We start from the raw sequence: 17,527 nt of genomic DNA, 5'->3' as shown, positions 1-17,527 counted from the left end.
TTAATCGATTGGGCAATATGACGCCAGTTCGTAACAGTGCCATTATGAGTATAACATTTGCGCGTGTATTTTTTCAAACACTAAGCACAAATTTAGTTTCACAACACTAAAGCAGTCGATAACACTACCAGAAGACAGTTCGTCATAGAATTTGGATTTCCTTTGTCATTAATAACGTTGGAATAATAAAAAGAGCGGTTTAATTTAAAACAGCGACTATATATATTACAATTAAATAGGTGAGTGTCTGATTGTCCAGTAAAGTGAAACAGTGGCGTAACCTTTATAAAAGTGAATAGACAAATACATGAGTGTACGTGTGTGTATTGGTGAATGTTGCGGCTGCGGCGGCTCTTTCTCTGCGTTATGTTTTTTGCCTGCTCCATCTTGAGTGTGTGCATGGCAAAATCTAGAAGTAGCGTCAGCAGAAAAGAAAGTTCAACGGCAAAAAAATGCGAGAGAGTAGCGCGTGTATGTGGCGATTTTAAAATAGCCTTGCCGAAAACTTCAAGTGCACACACTTGAGCACACATAAGTAGGAGAAAATATCTGTACATGATGCGCAACGATGCAGCTGTGTGTGTGCGTGTGTTTTATTCCCTGTTGTACGCATTTAAATGTCGCAGGCGTCTGTGCGCATTGTGTATCGATGTGTGTGTGTGTGTGCGCCCAAAATAAAATGTGTGCGTGTTGCTGCCTGCATATGCATGTGTATGTGAGTGTGAGTGTTTGTGGCTTCTGCTGCGCGCTTGCAACAGGAACAGCCATAAAAATTCCACTGCCGCATTGCAATTACAAATCGTCAAGCCTTTGCGGCTAATCTGGCGAGTCGATGCCGTTACCTTTTCTGTTTTTTTTTTCCTTTGGCTTTTGCCACTTAACATTTCTACTACCTGCCGCAAGTGCACTTTAAGCCAGACGAGTGTTGCCATACGTGTTTCATATTTTTCATTCGAGTTTTTTCTTGCATTTCCTGTGCTCAGGTGTTGCTTTTGTTTTAGCTGCTGCCAATTGTATTTTATTTGCATGACGTCATCGGTAGTATGTCAGCTTGTTATGTGGTCTATATGTCAACCCCCGCACAATGTTGTCCACTGACGTGTGTGTGTGTGCGTTTGTGTCTTACTGATAGCTGATTCAGGTTCGAACGCCCTGGCTTGTTGTCTCTTTGCTTGGCTACTATTTTTTTATTGGCTTCATTAAAATTGCTGAGCTAGCGGCATTGACACAGACGCCAACGCTGAGGCGCTCTCTTTAAAAACTCGCCGGCTTTTTCACACTTACACAAATTCCATAAACACACGCACACGCACACATGCATGCAGCAATATCTTGTGTATGTTTAGGTGGGATACGCAGCACTTGGGCTTATGCTGAGATTGAAGCTTAATTATGACAAGCGCTTGTCGATAATCGGCTGATCGATGTCGATATTTATATCGTTATGTAAAATTACTCATTTCTAATACACTCATATCGATGTATGAGTGCATGAGCACTTTGGTTTGTTGTGTAGTCGCGCTTAATTAGTTGGCAACGACATTTGCCACAACTTCCGCTGCAGCGCACACACACATACGCACGTCAATCAAAACACCCCCGCACACGCAAACACAAACACATACACAGTCTTAAACACACACTTATCATCTGCCATCATCGACAATGGCAAACAAAAACAAATCCCCCTTAATGAGTTTTCAACTTGTTGTGTATTTGGGGCAGTTTTGCCTGCCATAGTTGGCGCACTTCAATCAATAAACTACAACAACAGCAGCAGCACCAACTGCAACAATACGGAATGGTAGAAGGAAATAGCATGAATTACCTATTGGCAGCCCGACAGCTTAAATACCCTTTAACAGCAGTGAGGTATATAAAATGAGATTGCTTAAGCAGTTTTATGGTGGGATTTTTCTTGTGTTCATAGTAGATTGGTTTAATTTTTATATTTCTTTTTAAATTAACTCTAATGAAAATCGAAAAGAGTAAGAAACTGATTCTTATTGGAATTCTTAATATTTAGCGTATATATAATGAATATAATATAACATATTTTGTTAGGCAATCACATTATTACAATAAGAACTTTAAATTATGCCACGAAATGTTGCATGATTTGTCATTTCGATGCTCCCACCCACTTTGATTCCCTTGCTCTGCTCTGTTTCACTCTCTGCTGTGTGACACACTTTGTAACAATAGTGGTAGTACCCCCATTGGCTAGGGTATAATCGCTCGCATTTGTATGAAGTTCCGGCATTTGCTTCCAACTTCAGTTTATATCACAACGCGCCCTTTTTTGGGTTCAATGCACTTGCCACACTAAGCTACAACGTGGCAAAACGTTACACACACACACACACAGGGGCAGAGGCACACTCAGAGCTCTGGCCTGATGTATTTTTAGGTACATTTCGGTTGCGTCTAAACGAAATGCCGGCTAATTTAATTTTCTTTATCAACGTGTCGCCTCCCTGAGTGGTCCACGCTGTGGCATTGGTCATGCTTTTCTTTCTATTCATTTTCTTTACTCTTTGTTTCTTTTTTATAAAGTTCTGCTCTTGATAATGCCAAATGCCGGTGACTAAGAGCTGCTGCCGCTGCTGCCACTCGAACATCATCAACTGCGTCGGCAGCGAACCGTTGACAAACCGCAGCAGCAGCAGCAGCAGCAGCGTTAGTCGCTGCCACAGTCCAAGTTCATTGTTCGTTCGCTCCAGTCTCGCACGGATTGCGCTGCTATCGCCGCATTTTGCTTGTATTTGTTGCACTTTATTGTATTTGTTGTCTTTACGTCTTCTTCTTGCTTCATTCCAATTTGTATTTTTGCCTCCGATTGTGTCTTGGCGGGCAGGCGCGCGCGTTTGCATGTCGCTTGCATTTTACGCTCTCGTAAGTTTTCTGGAGCTTACAAGCACTTCAAACTATAAGGAATACAAGAGTGCTGCTCTTCAATTAGATTAAATAGTGCGTTTCGTATAAAGTTCGCTCGTGTACGCAAAGTGTGAAAATAAGTTATATAAACTATTGGTAAGAATTCTATAAAGAGTATATGGAGGATGTAGCTAGAACTCGTTGACCTCTGCTTATCTCTCTATCTCTCTTTATTTCTTTCTCAGTTTTGTTTTACCAACATTCACTTACACTTTCCGTCTCTCACAGATCTTTTCTTAATGCATTGCAATTTTCTCGAATCCAAGTGAATAACTTCTAGCTTTCTCTCCATCTTAGTTAATATCGCCTTACTCTGCAATTCTCACGAATCCACGCACGTCATTTGAGGCTTTTTATTGTTTATTTGTCACTGTTTATATAAATTTTGATTGGGTCTTCATTTTATTGATACTGGAAAAACGTGTTTTACTGAATTTGATATACGTGAGTGCTTAGAGCCGGGCACGGAATATCTCCTAGTTGTTTTAATTGATGTTTTGTAAACACAGTGTAATGCTTTGATAATAAGTCAGACTTTAAACACAATTATTATGTTGGATTATTTCCAGTGAAAGATAACAAATTGATTGTGATTAATTGTTTTATGAAGCATTTCCAAGTTATTATCTAAGCTGATTGCTTACCAATTAAACTTGCCAACAGCGAAACTTTTAAGTTCTAGGCTGATTAGCTGACTAGTTAAAGTTGTTTTTAGAACAACTATTTATTGTCTTTAAATTGCGAATTTGGATTTCTGCTTAGCTTGAGTGGAATTTCTTTCGATGGAGTAGTTTGACTTGGAATTCGTGTTAATGGGATAATATAAGCATTTGACAACAGCTGTGCTTAGGCAAATAGATATGCAAAGTGATTACTCATTCATTCCTTACTAATATATTCAACTCTTTTGTTAACTCGCAAAGTTGATTTAAAATCTCTGAGAAATGCCACACATCATTCAGCATATCATTTCTTAGCAGTTGCTAATTGAGTTAACAGTCAGCTCTGTTAACTCGTTAACAGAGTCTAAATTACCTGCGAAACATTTCAATAATTTGCTGACATTAGAGATGAATGTCTCTCGCAACAAATGATCAATCCCAGAAGATGTCAACTCCGATTCATAAGATTCTATCATCTGAAATATTTTGATCGCAGCATTATCAATGTTTCATGATTTGACGTAGGCCTTGCCCAAAATGTAGTTTGGCATTGTTTTTATTCTATCATTACTTGACGCAACAAATCGAAAAATTCGAAAAAAAAAAAAATAAATAAATATATTTAAAGAAAACAACAAAAAATATTTTCAATTTTAATTTGCTTTCAATAAAGCCAACGGACAAGCAAAAAGTCTTTCAAGATCAATGAGTGGAAGCCACGCGAAAATGCCCAAAAGTATGTAATGGAACGAGATGAGCGAATGGCAATTATTTGTAACAAAAAACATTTGGCTAAAGTAGCAAAAGCCATTAGAAAACACAAGCAAAAACAAGCAAATGTTGCATACAACTTTCATGTGTGTCTCTCCAAGTCCAAGCCTCGTGCCACTAATAATCAACTGCATGCCGCATGCCACTTTGCTGGCTGTTGCATTTGATTGTGTGATTATGATGATCTTGATATTGGAGGCACGCACATGTGGCGACGCTTCAATGCACAAATAAGCAGACACACGAAAAACTATTAAAAACTCAAATGAAAAGAAAAACAAAAATAAGAAATTAAGCAATTATAAGCTGAACCATAATTAACAGCATTAACCACTCCCACACAGCTTACCTTATATGTACTCGGCTTAATTATGAAAATAACAATAATAATATCTCGTTGCCTATTTCTCTCCATCTATTGCAGATACGCCCAAAAAAGATATGGCTGTTAACGTATACTCCACAAATGTGACGTCAGAGAATCTGTCGAGGCACGACATGTTGGCCTGGGTGAACGATTGCCTGGCGTCGCAATTCTCCAAAATTGAGGAACTCTGCACGGGTAGCTACAACCTTCTAAATAATTATTTATTGAACTGTATTAATTGATGTATTTTCGTTCTCGTTTTTTTTTGTTGTATTTGTCCATATTTAGGCGCTGCCTACTGTCAGTTCATGGACATGCTGTTCCCAAATTCAGTGCCCATCAAGCGTGTTAAATTCCGCACAAATCTGGAGCATGAGTACATACAGAACTTCAAGATCTTGCAGGCGGGCTTTAAAAAGATGTCAGTTGACAAGGTAAAAACTATTTCTTAGCTCTCGCTCTCTTTATCTTTATCTCCCTCTGCTTTACTTTACATCGATTTTGTTCTAGTTTTAGAATATTTGATTTGTTTAATGCTCCAGTTATTTTTTGTTTTGTTTTGATTTTGAATCAAACACTTTTTGCACACTTAACAAATTGAATTGAATTAAATAATAGCTCAGGTGCTGTGTGTGTTGTGATGATTCTTTGTGCACGCCACTATCCATGTAATTGTTATAGTAACTATTAGAATTAGATATAAATTTAAAAATTGAATTATTTTAAAATCTGCAATTGTTAAAGTTTTCTAGTGGCTTCGAAAATTTGTTTAAATTAAATTTAATATTAAATTTATATAAGTTAAATATTAGAAATTGGGATTATTGATAAAAAAAAAAAGTTAAAAGTTCAGTCTAAGGATTTTTCGTCAGTTAAGAAATTCAATTTGGAAATGATCGAAAATTTTCTTTTTTACTTAAAAGTAAAATCGACAATTGGTTTCATTTCAATTAAAGTTATATTAAAACTTTATTTTTGACTTGAGGAACACAAGAAACATTTTTTATAAACAAAATCTTACGACACTTAACTTTATTATGTGCGTAACTAACTGACAATTTCCGTTACAAATCAACAACAACATCCAACAACTACAACTATGCAACTGGCAACAAAAACTACCACAACAACAACAATCATAACAACAACAACAACGACGACGACGACAGATAATACCAGTTGATAAACTTATTAAGGGTCGTTTTCAAGACAATTTTGAATTTCTACAATGGTTCAAGAAGTTTTTCGATGCCAATTATGATGGACAGGAATATGATCCACTGGCGCAGCGGAATCACGTGAAGCTGGGCAGCGGCGGACCCGGCAGTCACACTGGCAGCGGCGTTGGCAGCAGCATCAATGAATTGCACACGATGCACCGACAGAAGCTCATCTCCTCCCATTCCCATTCCCAGCAACAGCAGCACCAGCACTCATCGCATGCGCAGTCGACAGTCAGCAATGGGCGCAGCAGTACGATGCGCAGTAGAACGGGTATGGGATCGCTGCAGAATATTGTCGATGGTTTTGAAAATGTTCATAATGCAAGAGAAGCTGTTGACGGTGATGGTCGCTGTATGCGAGGGTTCCATTTTTGTTTTACTTTCATTTTGTATACAACCCAACAAAAAAAAAAAAAAGAGCGAAAAGAGAAAAGTGAAAACGAACGTGAAGCACGCGGAAGCGTCGACTGCATACCATGAAAGGCGCACACACACACAACAACAACAACACAAGCACAACAAAAACTCCAATAAGCAAATTGGCACAAACACATATGCATCAACGCGCACACACACACTTACACTTACACATACACATATATGTCCTCAAGTACATCGTCTTTTGAGTAATTTGTTCGTCTTTGTTTTTAGTGTGCACATTTCTCTCTCTCATTAATTTATAATCTTTAGTTTCATCTTGAGTTGATATCGAAATTGTGCTGTTTAATTGTCTGTCTCTCTTGGTTTTTTTTTTTATTAATTTTTATTTTGTGTTTCCTCATATGCCATTCCCCACAATTACACTTGCATTATTATTCTCTTTCTCTCACTTTCACACATTTTACTTTTAGATAATACCCATTGACAAATTGATAAAGGGTCGATTCCAAGATAATTTTGAATTTTTACAATGGTTCAAAAAGTTCTTCGACGCCAATTACGATGGCAGAGATTATGATGCCAGCGCTGTACGCGAGGGTGCACCGATGGGCTTTGGCTCCGGTGCTGGAAAATCTCTGCCAGGCACAAGCAGCGGCGGCGGCGGCGTTGCCAGCTCCTACAGGCGTGTGCCAACATCGGCGGCAACACGGCCAACAGCAGCAACAACAACGACAGCCACAAAGCCCAGTATGTTCTCTTGGTTTGGTTTCGTTTGCTTGCCCGTGTCCCATTCCACATATTAATAATGATAACAACAACAATCTTATATAACCAAACATTTTATTGTACATATACTAAATTATACTCATCTAAAACATAAACTACAACTACAATGAATACTCACTTACTCTAACAACTACTCACACCTCTTTTTATTTATACTATATATCTATAATTTAACAAAACCTGATTGCACAAATTATTGTCAACGAAATTGTTTCCAAAACCCAACAAAGCGCTACTTGAACGCCAACCATTTGACGTGCTTCACGTTTGTTAAATACTCGAACATAGATTCCATCATTGTATATTATATGTTGATTGTACTTAATATTAACTAACCTATGAATTATGTCTCTTTCGCAATACAAGTAGTTTCTAAGGTACCGCCACGGACAAACAATGCGACGCCGCCGAATCGAATGACGGCGGGAACAACGGGAGCTGTTAAGAAGAACGATGCGGTGACCGCGCAAACGAATCAACAGATCGAAGAGCTGTCCAATCAGGTTCGTCCTGAAGTAGAAGTATGCATGTGATCGTAATACTATAATCTGTTTTGTTTGTTCATATCATCCTTCCAAAGATAATGGATATGCGTCTGAATCTCGAGGGCTTGGAGAAGGAGCGCGATTTCTATTTCTCCAAACTGCGCGATATTGAAATACTGTAAGTGAGATCCATTATAAATGAAACATGTTTAATAATACAATTTATTTTCACACATATTTGCACAGTTGCCAGGAAGCCGATGAGGCTGAACCAGGTCAGTTAGTTCAAAAGATTTTGGACATTCTGTACGCAACTGAGGTAAGTGAAAGGAATTTAAACAACTTGCATAAACTAATTGTGTTTTGGCATCACAACAGGATGGCTTTGCGCCACCAGACGACGCACCACCAGAGGACGAAGAATACTAAATATAGTCACAGCCCACGATTATTTCTTTGATCAATACATATTCAGAAAAAGGAAAAAACATAACAACCCAACAAAAAAATATATAATAATAATAAACAAACATGGATTAGGATACAACGTGGAATTTTGCTGCGCTGATCAAACACTTCAAAACGTGAAACAAATTCAAAAATATATAACGGAAACTGTTACTTTCTACAAGCGGAACCAAACTAACCAACGAATCAAACAAACAAAAACAGATATTACAATATAATGAACGAGGAAACACACACACACACTCACACTCACATACAAAACAGAGACAAAAATGGATATTATATTTGAAAGTATGCGGTATATAAAAAAAAATACACACACACATAGTATATACATATATACATTACATATGTACACACAGTAGTTATTTATTAATTATTAATTCAAATTCGGCATAGTAAATATGTAAATTAAGTATTTATTAAATGACAATATGCAGCGCAGCGATCGAACACGATTATGACATTTATAATATATTCAAAAACTGCTCAATTTTGCTGCAGACAAAGCTGAGTTACGTTTCCTCAATCGAACGCAATTGATCGAACCAATTAACAATATTACTCAACCACTATAAACCCAATCGTGCTCTGTCGGCTGCTGCTGCTATTGTTATTTAGTAAATTAAATATCCAAATCGTTTGTAGTATGTCAACAACAACAAAACATCACAGCAAAAACAAAATCAATCCAATATAAGTCGTATAAATTAGAGCGACGTAAGATACAAAATTGTTAAGAAGAATATTTAATTAAACTTGTAACGATTAGTATGTATTTTTTGTTGTAGCCGTTTCGTTTGATGATTTCGTTTTGGTTTACTTTTTTTTGCTCGAACTGCGAATTTTTTTTTTTTTTTTCATTTTCTTTTCCTAAACAAAAACATGAATTTATAAGTTTTACGTAAAGAAAATTTGTCATTGACTTTTGTTGTTGTTTTTGAGTGTAGTTTTGTGTGTGTAGTCGAAAAAAAAAGAACATTGTAAAATGTGAAGTTCACGTTGTTTATGCAGATCAGATTGGCATATTATTTCAGTTGATCGACGTTTTTTCTGTTCTAAAATAACTAATCATGTGGAAAGCATGATGAATAATGAATATAGTAGTATTTAAGACAATTTTTGCTCTATCAACCAGCTTTTCTTTTTTATGTGTAAAAATCCGAACTTTAAAAATAAAACGAAAACAACTTGCTAATTTCTAAAAACATAAAACCCATCACTTTTTTTTTACCTAACTAAACTTTAATATATACCAAATTTGAATTTTGAAAGAATTCTAAATTTTTATTTATCCAAAAGCTGTAAATATTTTGTTGAAGCTTGTAAAATCATTACAAAAAAATATTAATAAATTTATAAAGTATACAAAAAAAGATATATATACATACATTATACACCACATACACATACATACATATAATGTATGTATTCGGGCTACAAAAGCATTTATTTATGTGTATGTATGATGGTTCTATAAACTAGAATAAAACAAGTGTTGCTTCTTGAATTCAAAAAATTTCTCTGCGTGCATTTCTCATTTCATATACATACTACAAAATGCATTTCACATTTAACCAAATGTTCTATTTATGTACATATTTTTAAAATTATTTAACGGCGTCTTGGATGTGCTGCTGCTTGTGGGTGCCATCGCAGAAGGGACGATGTGTGGTGTGTTTACAGTTGCAGAGCCAATAGTCGCCCGTCTTCTCCACTTTGAAGCGTATGGGCCTTTTGGTGGTGAATAACTTGTATTAGTACCTTTAATATACCACGCTTATGTTTACATATTTACCTCAGTTTAATTTTAAGAAATTCGTTTCTGTGCGTTCCATCGCACAGCGGCTGAGATTTGGATTTGCCGCACAGGCACCAGCTGTAGGTTTTGTCTGCGTGCGGTCGATTATGTAAACGTGCTTGTTATTTGACAATATTTGCGAGCGTCTGGCTTTGCTTACCTTTGTCCAAGTGCAGTTTAAATGGACGCTTGTCGAATATGGCGCCGTTTTCCTTTTGTAAATTCGCCGTTTGCTTATCCTCGAGCAAATTTTTCGGTATTGTTTTGGCACTTGCCGCATCGTTGCTCGATTTGGCGCTGGTGCTGTAACAGATTTGCTGAAATAAATCGTGTTAATATATCAGTCTATTAAAGTGAGTGTGTGTTTAATTACCTTTAAAAGCCATTGCGTGGGCAGTTTATGTCTTAATATAACCGACATTTTCGTAAAATAATATTTTCGACTAGCAGCTTAATAGTAAAACGCAAGTCTAAACAGCTGTTCACTGTTTGAGTGTGTACCCAACAAAATAAATGGTCGCCCTAACCAACGTGCGACTTGATATCACACCAAAACAGTATTAAAATACTAAAAAGCAAAGCAAAGAAAGCAACCTGTTGATACGCTGAGCTTGCTAATGAAGTTAATTATAAATATTTAATGATTGCTCTTTCCACTATTATTCGTTGGTGCTGACTGACACAAAAGATCATTTAACGCCTGCGCCCCCCTTGAACTATTTTATTATTGTATTTCATCATGAAGTTCGTCAACTGATAAGACAGACACTTCAAATCCCGGCGACAAATATGACAGCATTTAGCAGATATGATTTTCAATGCGTCTGGGAATAGAAACTAGCGAACGTAGCAAATGCATTAAATAACTTGTGCGCTTTATCTCTTAACACAATCAGGGCTTTTTTCGTAGTTCATGTCGAAATACATATTAAATATAGTTAAACTAGACAACCTTCTACTTTTGCTAACCCTATTTACGTAAGATACTAAGATAAGACAGCAGACTAGGTATTTTTTTTTTTTTTTTTGGCTTATTCTTTTTTCGTTTATCAAATGAAATTCATTTACAAGCTGATTAGCAAGTTGTTGTTTGCAATACAACCCTGTGTTTTGTGTTTATTTATAAAAAAATACTAAGCAAGCTTATGCGGTAGTTAATCTTAGAATTGATCGTTAAATGGATAATATTTATGGCCAGCCATTCCACTAAATGGAACAGTGCGCACACCGGTATGATAATTTCTCATAACAGCCATGTCCTCCGGCTGCAGCTCGAAATCGAAAACATTGAAATTCTCCGCGATTCGCGCCTTATTCGATGACTTGGGCAGCGGCACAACGCCAATCTGTATGAGATAACGCAGGCAAATCTGTGCACTGCTGCGACCATATTTCTTGGCCAGCTGCTGCGCACGCTCATCGTACAGGAATGGCGGCCAATGGCGAGCCGGCTGTGGCCTCGCCAGCGGACAATAGGCGCAGATGATCAGGCCGTGCTCTTTGGCATGCTGACGCAGTTGCTCCTGCTGGAAGGCTGGATGGCATTCGACCTGATTCACCACCGGCTTAATGCGGCAATTTCCAAGCACACGCTCTGTTTGAGCCGCATTGAAATTGGACAAGCCAATGCTGCGGGTAAGTCCAAGATCCACAAGCTTTTCCATTTCACGCCACGTATCCAAGTAGTCGACATCCGTTAGCTCCAAGGTGCCATGCACATTGTTGTCGTCGTGAAACTTTTGGCCAATGGGCATGTGCATCAGATACAAGTCGATGTAGTCTAGACCCAAGTTGCTCAAGCTCAAGCGAAACGCGCGCTCGACCACCGCAGGATCATGATGAATGCCACCCAATTTGGTGGTCACGAACACATCCTCTCGCCTGATCACGCCCTGGGCAATTTTCTCCCGTATCGCTTTGCCCACCTCTTGCTCGTTCTCGTAAACAAATGCGGTGTCGATGTGTCTGTAGCCGATGTCGATGGCGTCACAGGTCGCTCGATAGGCTTCCGATTCATACGATTTCCAGGTGCCCAGGCCAATTATGGGCATCTCCTGGCCGTTGTTTAATTTGATTTTTGGCGCTACTTTTGGCATTGCTCTGATAATTGATTACAAATTGTATTTATATATATGTATATTCTTTTTTTTTTTTTTTGTATAGAGATCCGCGTGTTGCTCGATTGCACAATCAGTTCCACCGCGTCCAAGGTTTAGTGAGCGACTAGCGCGTCGTTCAGCTAGCCGGTTTTAATATACCATATATGATTCAGCAAGGGGCTGCGTGGTATTGCATGCAATAAAAAAAGCCCGCAGCTCTCCAAATACCCTGTAAGCATAGGCATAGCTCAGTTGGTTGTGTTGAATATATAGTAAGAGGGATTAGTTCAGATGAAAATGTATGATAATTTTTATTGTTAGCTGAAAATAGGTAAAAACTTGTGGTAAATATTTATATATTTAGAAATTTAATTTATTTGATTTTTTATTATAAATGTAACCAATTTACCAGATTTCCAGGGTATTTATGAGTCAGTTACTTGGGAAGCTCTACAATTCGTTGGTTGAGTCATGCGATGAATGCACAGCTGTTGTGGTATTTCCCCCTTCACGAAAGCTTTCGCTCACGAGCTTTTTTCAACGCGCTGAGCTTTCAACTTCAAATCGAAACTACATTTCTTTTTGTTTTTTCTTCTGCTAACACATAAAGGTTTTTATTTGAATATTAGTTAAATTTGAAAATGTTAGACATTCAAAGTTACAATGCTGTCCATATGCTTAGGTTCTGTTTGTAACATTCAAAGATTATTGTTAAAATATTTTGTAGCTTTGCATAAATTTTAATGTTTTCGATTTTTGGTAATTGTAATTTGTTTAAAAGAGTTGTTGCTTGATTTATTTTTTCCATAAATATGCATTAAATATGTATATATATTTAGACATAAATATATATTATTATTTGTATGCTATTTCTTTAAGATATTTGTTCTTAATTGTTGTTTGTTTGGTGTTGTATTCTTACTGTGAGCTCTGCTGAGCATTTCTATACTCTGCTATTTAAATCTAGTCTATTTGTTAGTTATTATAGGGTATATATACTATGTATATAGGTTGCCAAGCAGCCCATATTCCTAATATATATGTATATATTATTATTAGGTAAAATTGTCACGATTGTATTTGGTTGGTTTTTTTTCTTTTTCGTTTTTCTTTTTTTTTTTTTAACATTGATTTGAACATTTAGTTAGATTGTTTTTGAACATTCATTAATTTACTTCTGCTGTTGCTGATTTATAGTAGCTATTGTTTGCGCATGGTTTAACGGAGGTATATACGTATAGCTATAGCTTGGATATTTCATACAAATTTATGCAAAGTTGTTGAAAAATAAATGGGAGAAAACTTGCATTAAATATAAATCAAAGTCATAGAGATTCTTTTAAGATTGTCAAATCGAATCACAAGTTAAAATTTGAAATTTTCTTCTGCTTTGTTTTTATAGTATATATAGTATATAGTATATGTTGGTAATATTAATCTCAATATATATATATATATTCTTTTCTATTCTTTAAGTTTGTTCCTAACGTAGAAATGCTATAAAATATATATATAGCTGTATATCTAAATATTTGACACAAAAAGGAAACGTTTCTTAGACTAAGTTTTGATGGGCATTTTATCGTAATATACATATATACTATATAAACCCGTTCCATTTTAGACAATGCCCTTGGTCTACCATCTACAATTGTAACATTTAAACTACATATTTGAAGAAGGTTTTTCATAAATTGTTTTCTGGGAAATTTTACAGTTGTCTAATGGACGATGCCAACAGAATTTTCCCAAGGTAGATAAAGTAATTAAAGGCTTAAATTTGTTCTTCATTCTCATAATCGTTCTTCTACAAAATTGGTGTTCTTTGCGTTGTTTTGTAAATCATTAAATTAAATATATATATTTATTTATTCATGTAAAAAGTTTCATTCAAAAAATTCGTACAACTTTTTATATATTTTGGTTGTTGCTGTTTTCTGTTGTAGGGAAACCTGTGAACTCGTGTCTCTTGTGTGTTTTATTGTGCATAAGTCAAGAATTATACGATAGTTGAGAGTTTAGCTAAAAACAAAGTAAATATATATGTATATATATGTATACATGTACATCGGCTAAGTATTATGGTCGTTTAGGGCGTATAGATGTAGCCTACATAGTGGTTCTTGTCTAAGTGGTATATCGTTGTTTGAGAGACCTTCTTGGGAGAGGAGTTGGGTTTACTTCGATACACTAAAAAACTACAATTTGGCTCGCTAATTTTTTATTAAATATATATGTATGTATATATATTTAAATCAAGTTCTCTTTGCCTTGAGATCCTGTTGTAGTTGGAGAATTGTCTGCTTAAGCCTCACACTTGCTTTGAAGAACTTTTCTGTGGGTTCTCTTTTAAAGTAATTCCTAATTTATGTACACGCAAATGAAGCCATTTTTTTTACACGTTCTACAACTAATAAGGTCCCTCTCCAGTGTTTTTCGCTATGCTTAAACTAAGCATAATTAATATATATATTTTTCTCTTTTAAATAAAGAAAATATATTTACAGTTTGTAACTTTAAAGTATATATTAATATTGTCAATAATAAACAAAATAAATAATAAAACTAAAAATGTTGCAAATATATTTAAAATATGGGTTTTGTATTTTATTTATATATTTTTTGCATAAATTAAAAATTATAAAATGGTTAAAACAAAATCTAAATAGATGACTTAGAATCTATTTAATTTATAAATATTTATAGCTAGACTCAACTAGATTTGATTATATGTATATATATATATAAATTTTATTTTTTATGACCTGCCAATTATTATATTATTTTTTATATTTAAAAAAATAGATTCCATTCGTGTTAGACCCTTGAATATATATAAATTTTTTTTTTGGGTTAGCTGCATAGCCTTGACTGAATATATATAAATATTTAAAAGGTTTTCGTCGTAGGAAATAGATTTAGTACAATTTGTTTTTGTTTATCATTGTTGTTGTTACTGTTGCTGTCGCTTTCTCTAAATTTTTAGTATCACACACGCCCATTTGTTTTGTTTGCAATTTCCATTTGGGTCCTCAATTCCCCAACAAACCAAAAGCCAAATGTTTTTTTTTTTTGTTTTCATTTTTGTACTAAAGCAAAAAGTTTTCTCTTTGTGTTTTTCAGTTCATTTAGAAAATTGAGATAGTTGTTTTTGTTGTTGTTTAGGCAAGCTTACATAAATATTACTTAGTTGCTCTCTAACATGAATAAAAGTTAATTGTTTTGTTCAGTTTATTAGAATATAATGTTTGTATTAGTTTGCTTTTTTCTTTTATTTTTTTTTTTTAGTTTTGAATGCACTGGTTGGTCGCTAGCGGGGCAGCAGCTAAAAATCAACTCAGCTAAGCTCATAACTGTGCAGTTAATTACAGTTTATACTCGTCATAAATGTATGTATATATGCATATATATATATATGTATATTCATTGTTATTTATAAATTTAGATGTATCGTGTTGTAGACATTAAATACGCGCTAATACTAGTTGGGACTATGCGACGACTTGACATTTAGATTTGATGTTTCTTGTTGTTTGTTGTCTGTGCTTAATTTAGCTTCCTGGTGGGCTCCACCTTCTGCGACATGGCGGTCAACACCCGCTGATTGTCAATCACACGAAAACTGCTAATGTACGAGCGCACCTCGCCCTCGCTTTTGGGTGAAGGCGGCTCCAGGCCTGCAAAGTAAATAATAACAAAAATAAGTTAGACATGCATATATCAGGTAGAATATCATATAAATAGAAAGAGCTAAAGAGCTGCACTTACATACATACATATATGCATTAAAAGTTATATATAGACATATGAATATTTTAATGCATTGATTCGAATGCAATTTGCAGCTCAGAGCAAAATTTAATAAAATATGTATTGAATGTTGTATGTCCATTTAGCCTACATTTAATCTATATTTTATGAGTAAATATAATACATATATATATGTATATACAATACTACAAAAGAGTTTTTGTGTCATTTGCTATAGCAATATTTTATGCAATGTCCGTGTTGCTGTTTGAGGTATTTTTTCTATTTTTACATAAACGTAAAGATGAGTATTCATTGACTTTTCTCTATGCACTTTAAAATGCTTCAATATGTAGTTTATAGGAACTCTCTCGATAATTTGTTGAGGATATATATATAGCCTAGCTTAGAAATAACTGCCGTTTTATTCTTCCTTCGAGTTCAATTGAAAAAATCAAACCCATTTCCTCTCGTTCAGAGCAAAAGCCTTTTTTTGGTTTTCGTTTGAGTTCTTTCTGTTCGTGTGAGGTTCTTTGTATAGGGAGCGATACGATTGACATTCGCACAATGAGACTGAGTAAGTGAGCAAATAGTTGCTCAAAGAGTCAATGCTAACGATTTGCACACACACTCTACTCTCATAAGCTTTCGATGTGCCTGCGAACAAGAGCCTCGCATAGCAATACATATACAAGAGACCTTTGGCTTTATAGTCCAGAGAAAACCAGAGCCCAAAAAGCCGAAATAGAAAGGTTGCTGTCCAATCACGAAGTCGTTGAAGATCCAATGCAATCAGCTGCTCTGAGAGTTTTTCTTCAGAGTGTGAGTGAAAGAAATTTATTTGCAAACATCGGCTCATCATCTATTATGCGCTCAAGTCTTATAGCAATTTTAAAGCTCCGAGTTCTAGATACTAGAAATACCAATAACAGCTTGCTTTTGCTTTTACTGCATGTAGAGCATAGTCACTGTATTCAAAACCTGCCAAGATATCCAGCTGTGACTTTCAACTGTTACAAAGCCTTTAGACGCCTCGATAGACGTATATCAAGTCTTTCGCTACCAAAGATATCTGCAGAAAAACTTTTGCCGCTCTCTTTTTGGAAACCCAAGTCCAATTAATTATCTTGATGGCCCCTAAAATGCTTGGCCAAACTTACCCAGGCTGCGTGAGCGACAGAAGCGTATGGTGCGCATGGTCTGGGCCATCATGTGCATTTTCTCAAAGTTGACCAGGCCGTCGAGGCTGGTCTTGTTGCCCTCGTGGGCGAAGGTCATGTCCTTGAGCAGCAGCGGCATAAACGGTATCAGCGGTGGCTGCAGCTTGCCAACGAACACGCGATAGGCGCGATGATTGCGACTGGGATCGATCAGCGCCTCGAACTCCTGAAAGATTTTACGGAATTTCGATGGTATCTTCTCCCAGGTCTGATGCAGACGCGTAACGGCCATGTTCGAGAGGCCCATGACAATGGCAAAGAAGGCATTCAGATTCTGATACTCTTTGCAGCTGTAAATGGGGGAAAAATAAGATTAGCTAACTGTTTACATATTTTTAATTAGTTTATTCAATACTTACTAAGCGGCTAGCTTGATGAATTTGCGTACGAGGCCGACGCGTTTGCTCAGGCTGGGCGTTGAGACGAGCTCGGTGACAATCCAGTATTGCACCTCATTGAAGCGCCTCAAAAACACATCCAAATTGGCCGTAATCTGTGCAGGCGAGAGAGAGAGAGAGAGAGAGAGAGAGAGAGAGAGGAGTTAGAGTGAGAGTGAGCCAGAGTATACATTAGTATT

The 17,527-nt window shown here is 36.1% G+C and overlaps 4 protein-coding genes across 25 annotated transcripts in view; 1 reads left to right on the top strand and 3 right to left on the bottom strand.

Annotated features, from left to right (window-relative positions):
• The first annotated feature begins 87 nt into the window (after window positions 1-87).
• On the top strand, window positions 88-9,059 carry Eb1 (microtubule-associated protein RP/EB family member 1). 16 transcript variants are annotated; one of them, XM_018104611.3, is made up of 8 exons: window positions 88-239; window positions 4,795-4,932; window positions 5,026-5,171; window positions 5,907-6,312; window positions 7,494-7,648; window positions 7,708-7,790; window positions 7,859-7,931; window positions 7,991-9,059. In XM_018104611.3, the coding sequence occupies exons 2-8, from the start codon at window positions 4,812-4,814 to the stop codon at window positions 8,039-8,041; spliced, it is 1,035 nt and encodes a 344-aa protein (XP_017960100.1). In that variant the 5' UTR covers window positions 88-239; window positions 4,795-4,811; the 3' UTR covers window positions 8,042-9,059. The 16 variants fall into 16 exon arrangements, with proteins under 16 accessions (XP_017960100.1, XP_089118749.1, XP_017960098.2 ...); XM_089262623.1 differs by lacking the exon at window positions 88-239 and adding an exon at window positions 3,013-3,033; XM_018104609.3 differs by lacking the exon at window positions 88-239 and adding an exon at window positions 4,156-4,335 and having other exon boundaries at window positions 5,907-6,300; window positions 7,497-7,648.
• On the bottom strand, window positions 8,823-10,401 carry LOC108653811 (uncharacterized). Its single transcript, XM_018104622.2, has 4 exons — window positions 10,255-10,401; window positions 10,042-10,198; window positions 9,879-9,972; window positions 8,823-9,814 (listed from the first exon to the last, which is right to left on the bottom strand). Exons 1-4 carry the CDS (start codon window positions 10,300-10,302, stop codon window positions 9,691-9,693), a joined length of 423 nt encoding a protein of 140 aa, XP_017960111.1. The 5' UTR covers window positions 10,303-10,401; the 3' UTR covers window positions 8,823-9,690.
• A 525-nt stretch (window positions 10,402-10,926) lies between these two features.
• Window positions 10,927-12,124, bottom strand: LOC108653808 (aldo-keto reductase family 1 member B1). Its single transcript, XM_018104619.3, has one exon. It carries the CDS (start codon window positions 11,975-11,977, stop codon window positions 11,042-11,044), a length of 936 nt encoding a protein of 311 aa, XP_017960108.1. The 5' UTR covers window positions 11,978-12,124; the 3' UTR covers window positions 10,927-11,041.
• Window positions 12,125-14,907: 2,783 nt separating this feature from the next.
• Window positions 14,908-17,527, bottom strand: part of Epac (Exchange protein directly activated by cAMP) — a 62,842-nt gene continuing 60,222 nt past the window's right edge. For all 7 annotated transcript variants that reach the window (XM_018104593.3, XM_089262613.1, XM_089262612.1 and 4 more), the window contains 3 exons: window positions 17,310-17,443; window positions 16,891-17,240; window positions 14,908-15,657 (listed from right to left, as the gene is read on the bottom strand). In XM_018104593.3, the coding sequence (XP_017960082.1) occupies window positions 15,527-15,657; window positions 16,891-17,240; window positions 17,310-17,443 (615 nt within the window). In that variant the 3' untranslated portion in view covers window positions 14,908-15,526. The remainder of the gene's footprint in view (window positions 15,658-16,890; window positions 17,241-17,309; window positions 17,444-17,527) is intronic.

Source organism: Drosophila navojoa, chromosome 5 (genome assembly GCF_054131105.1).
Source record: "Drosophila navojoa isolate 15081-1374.11 chromosome 5, UAZ_NAV_1.0, whole genome shotgun sequence".
Classification (NCBI taxonomy): Eukaryota; Metazoa; Arthropoda; class Insecta; order Diptera; family Drosophilidae; genus Drosophila; species Drosophila navojoa.
This window is presented reverse-complemented; position numbering and strand designations above follow the sequence as displayed.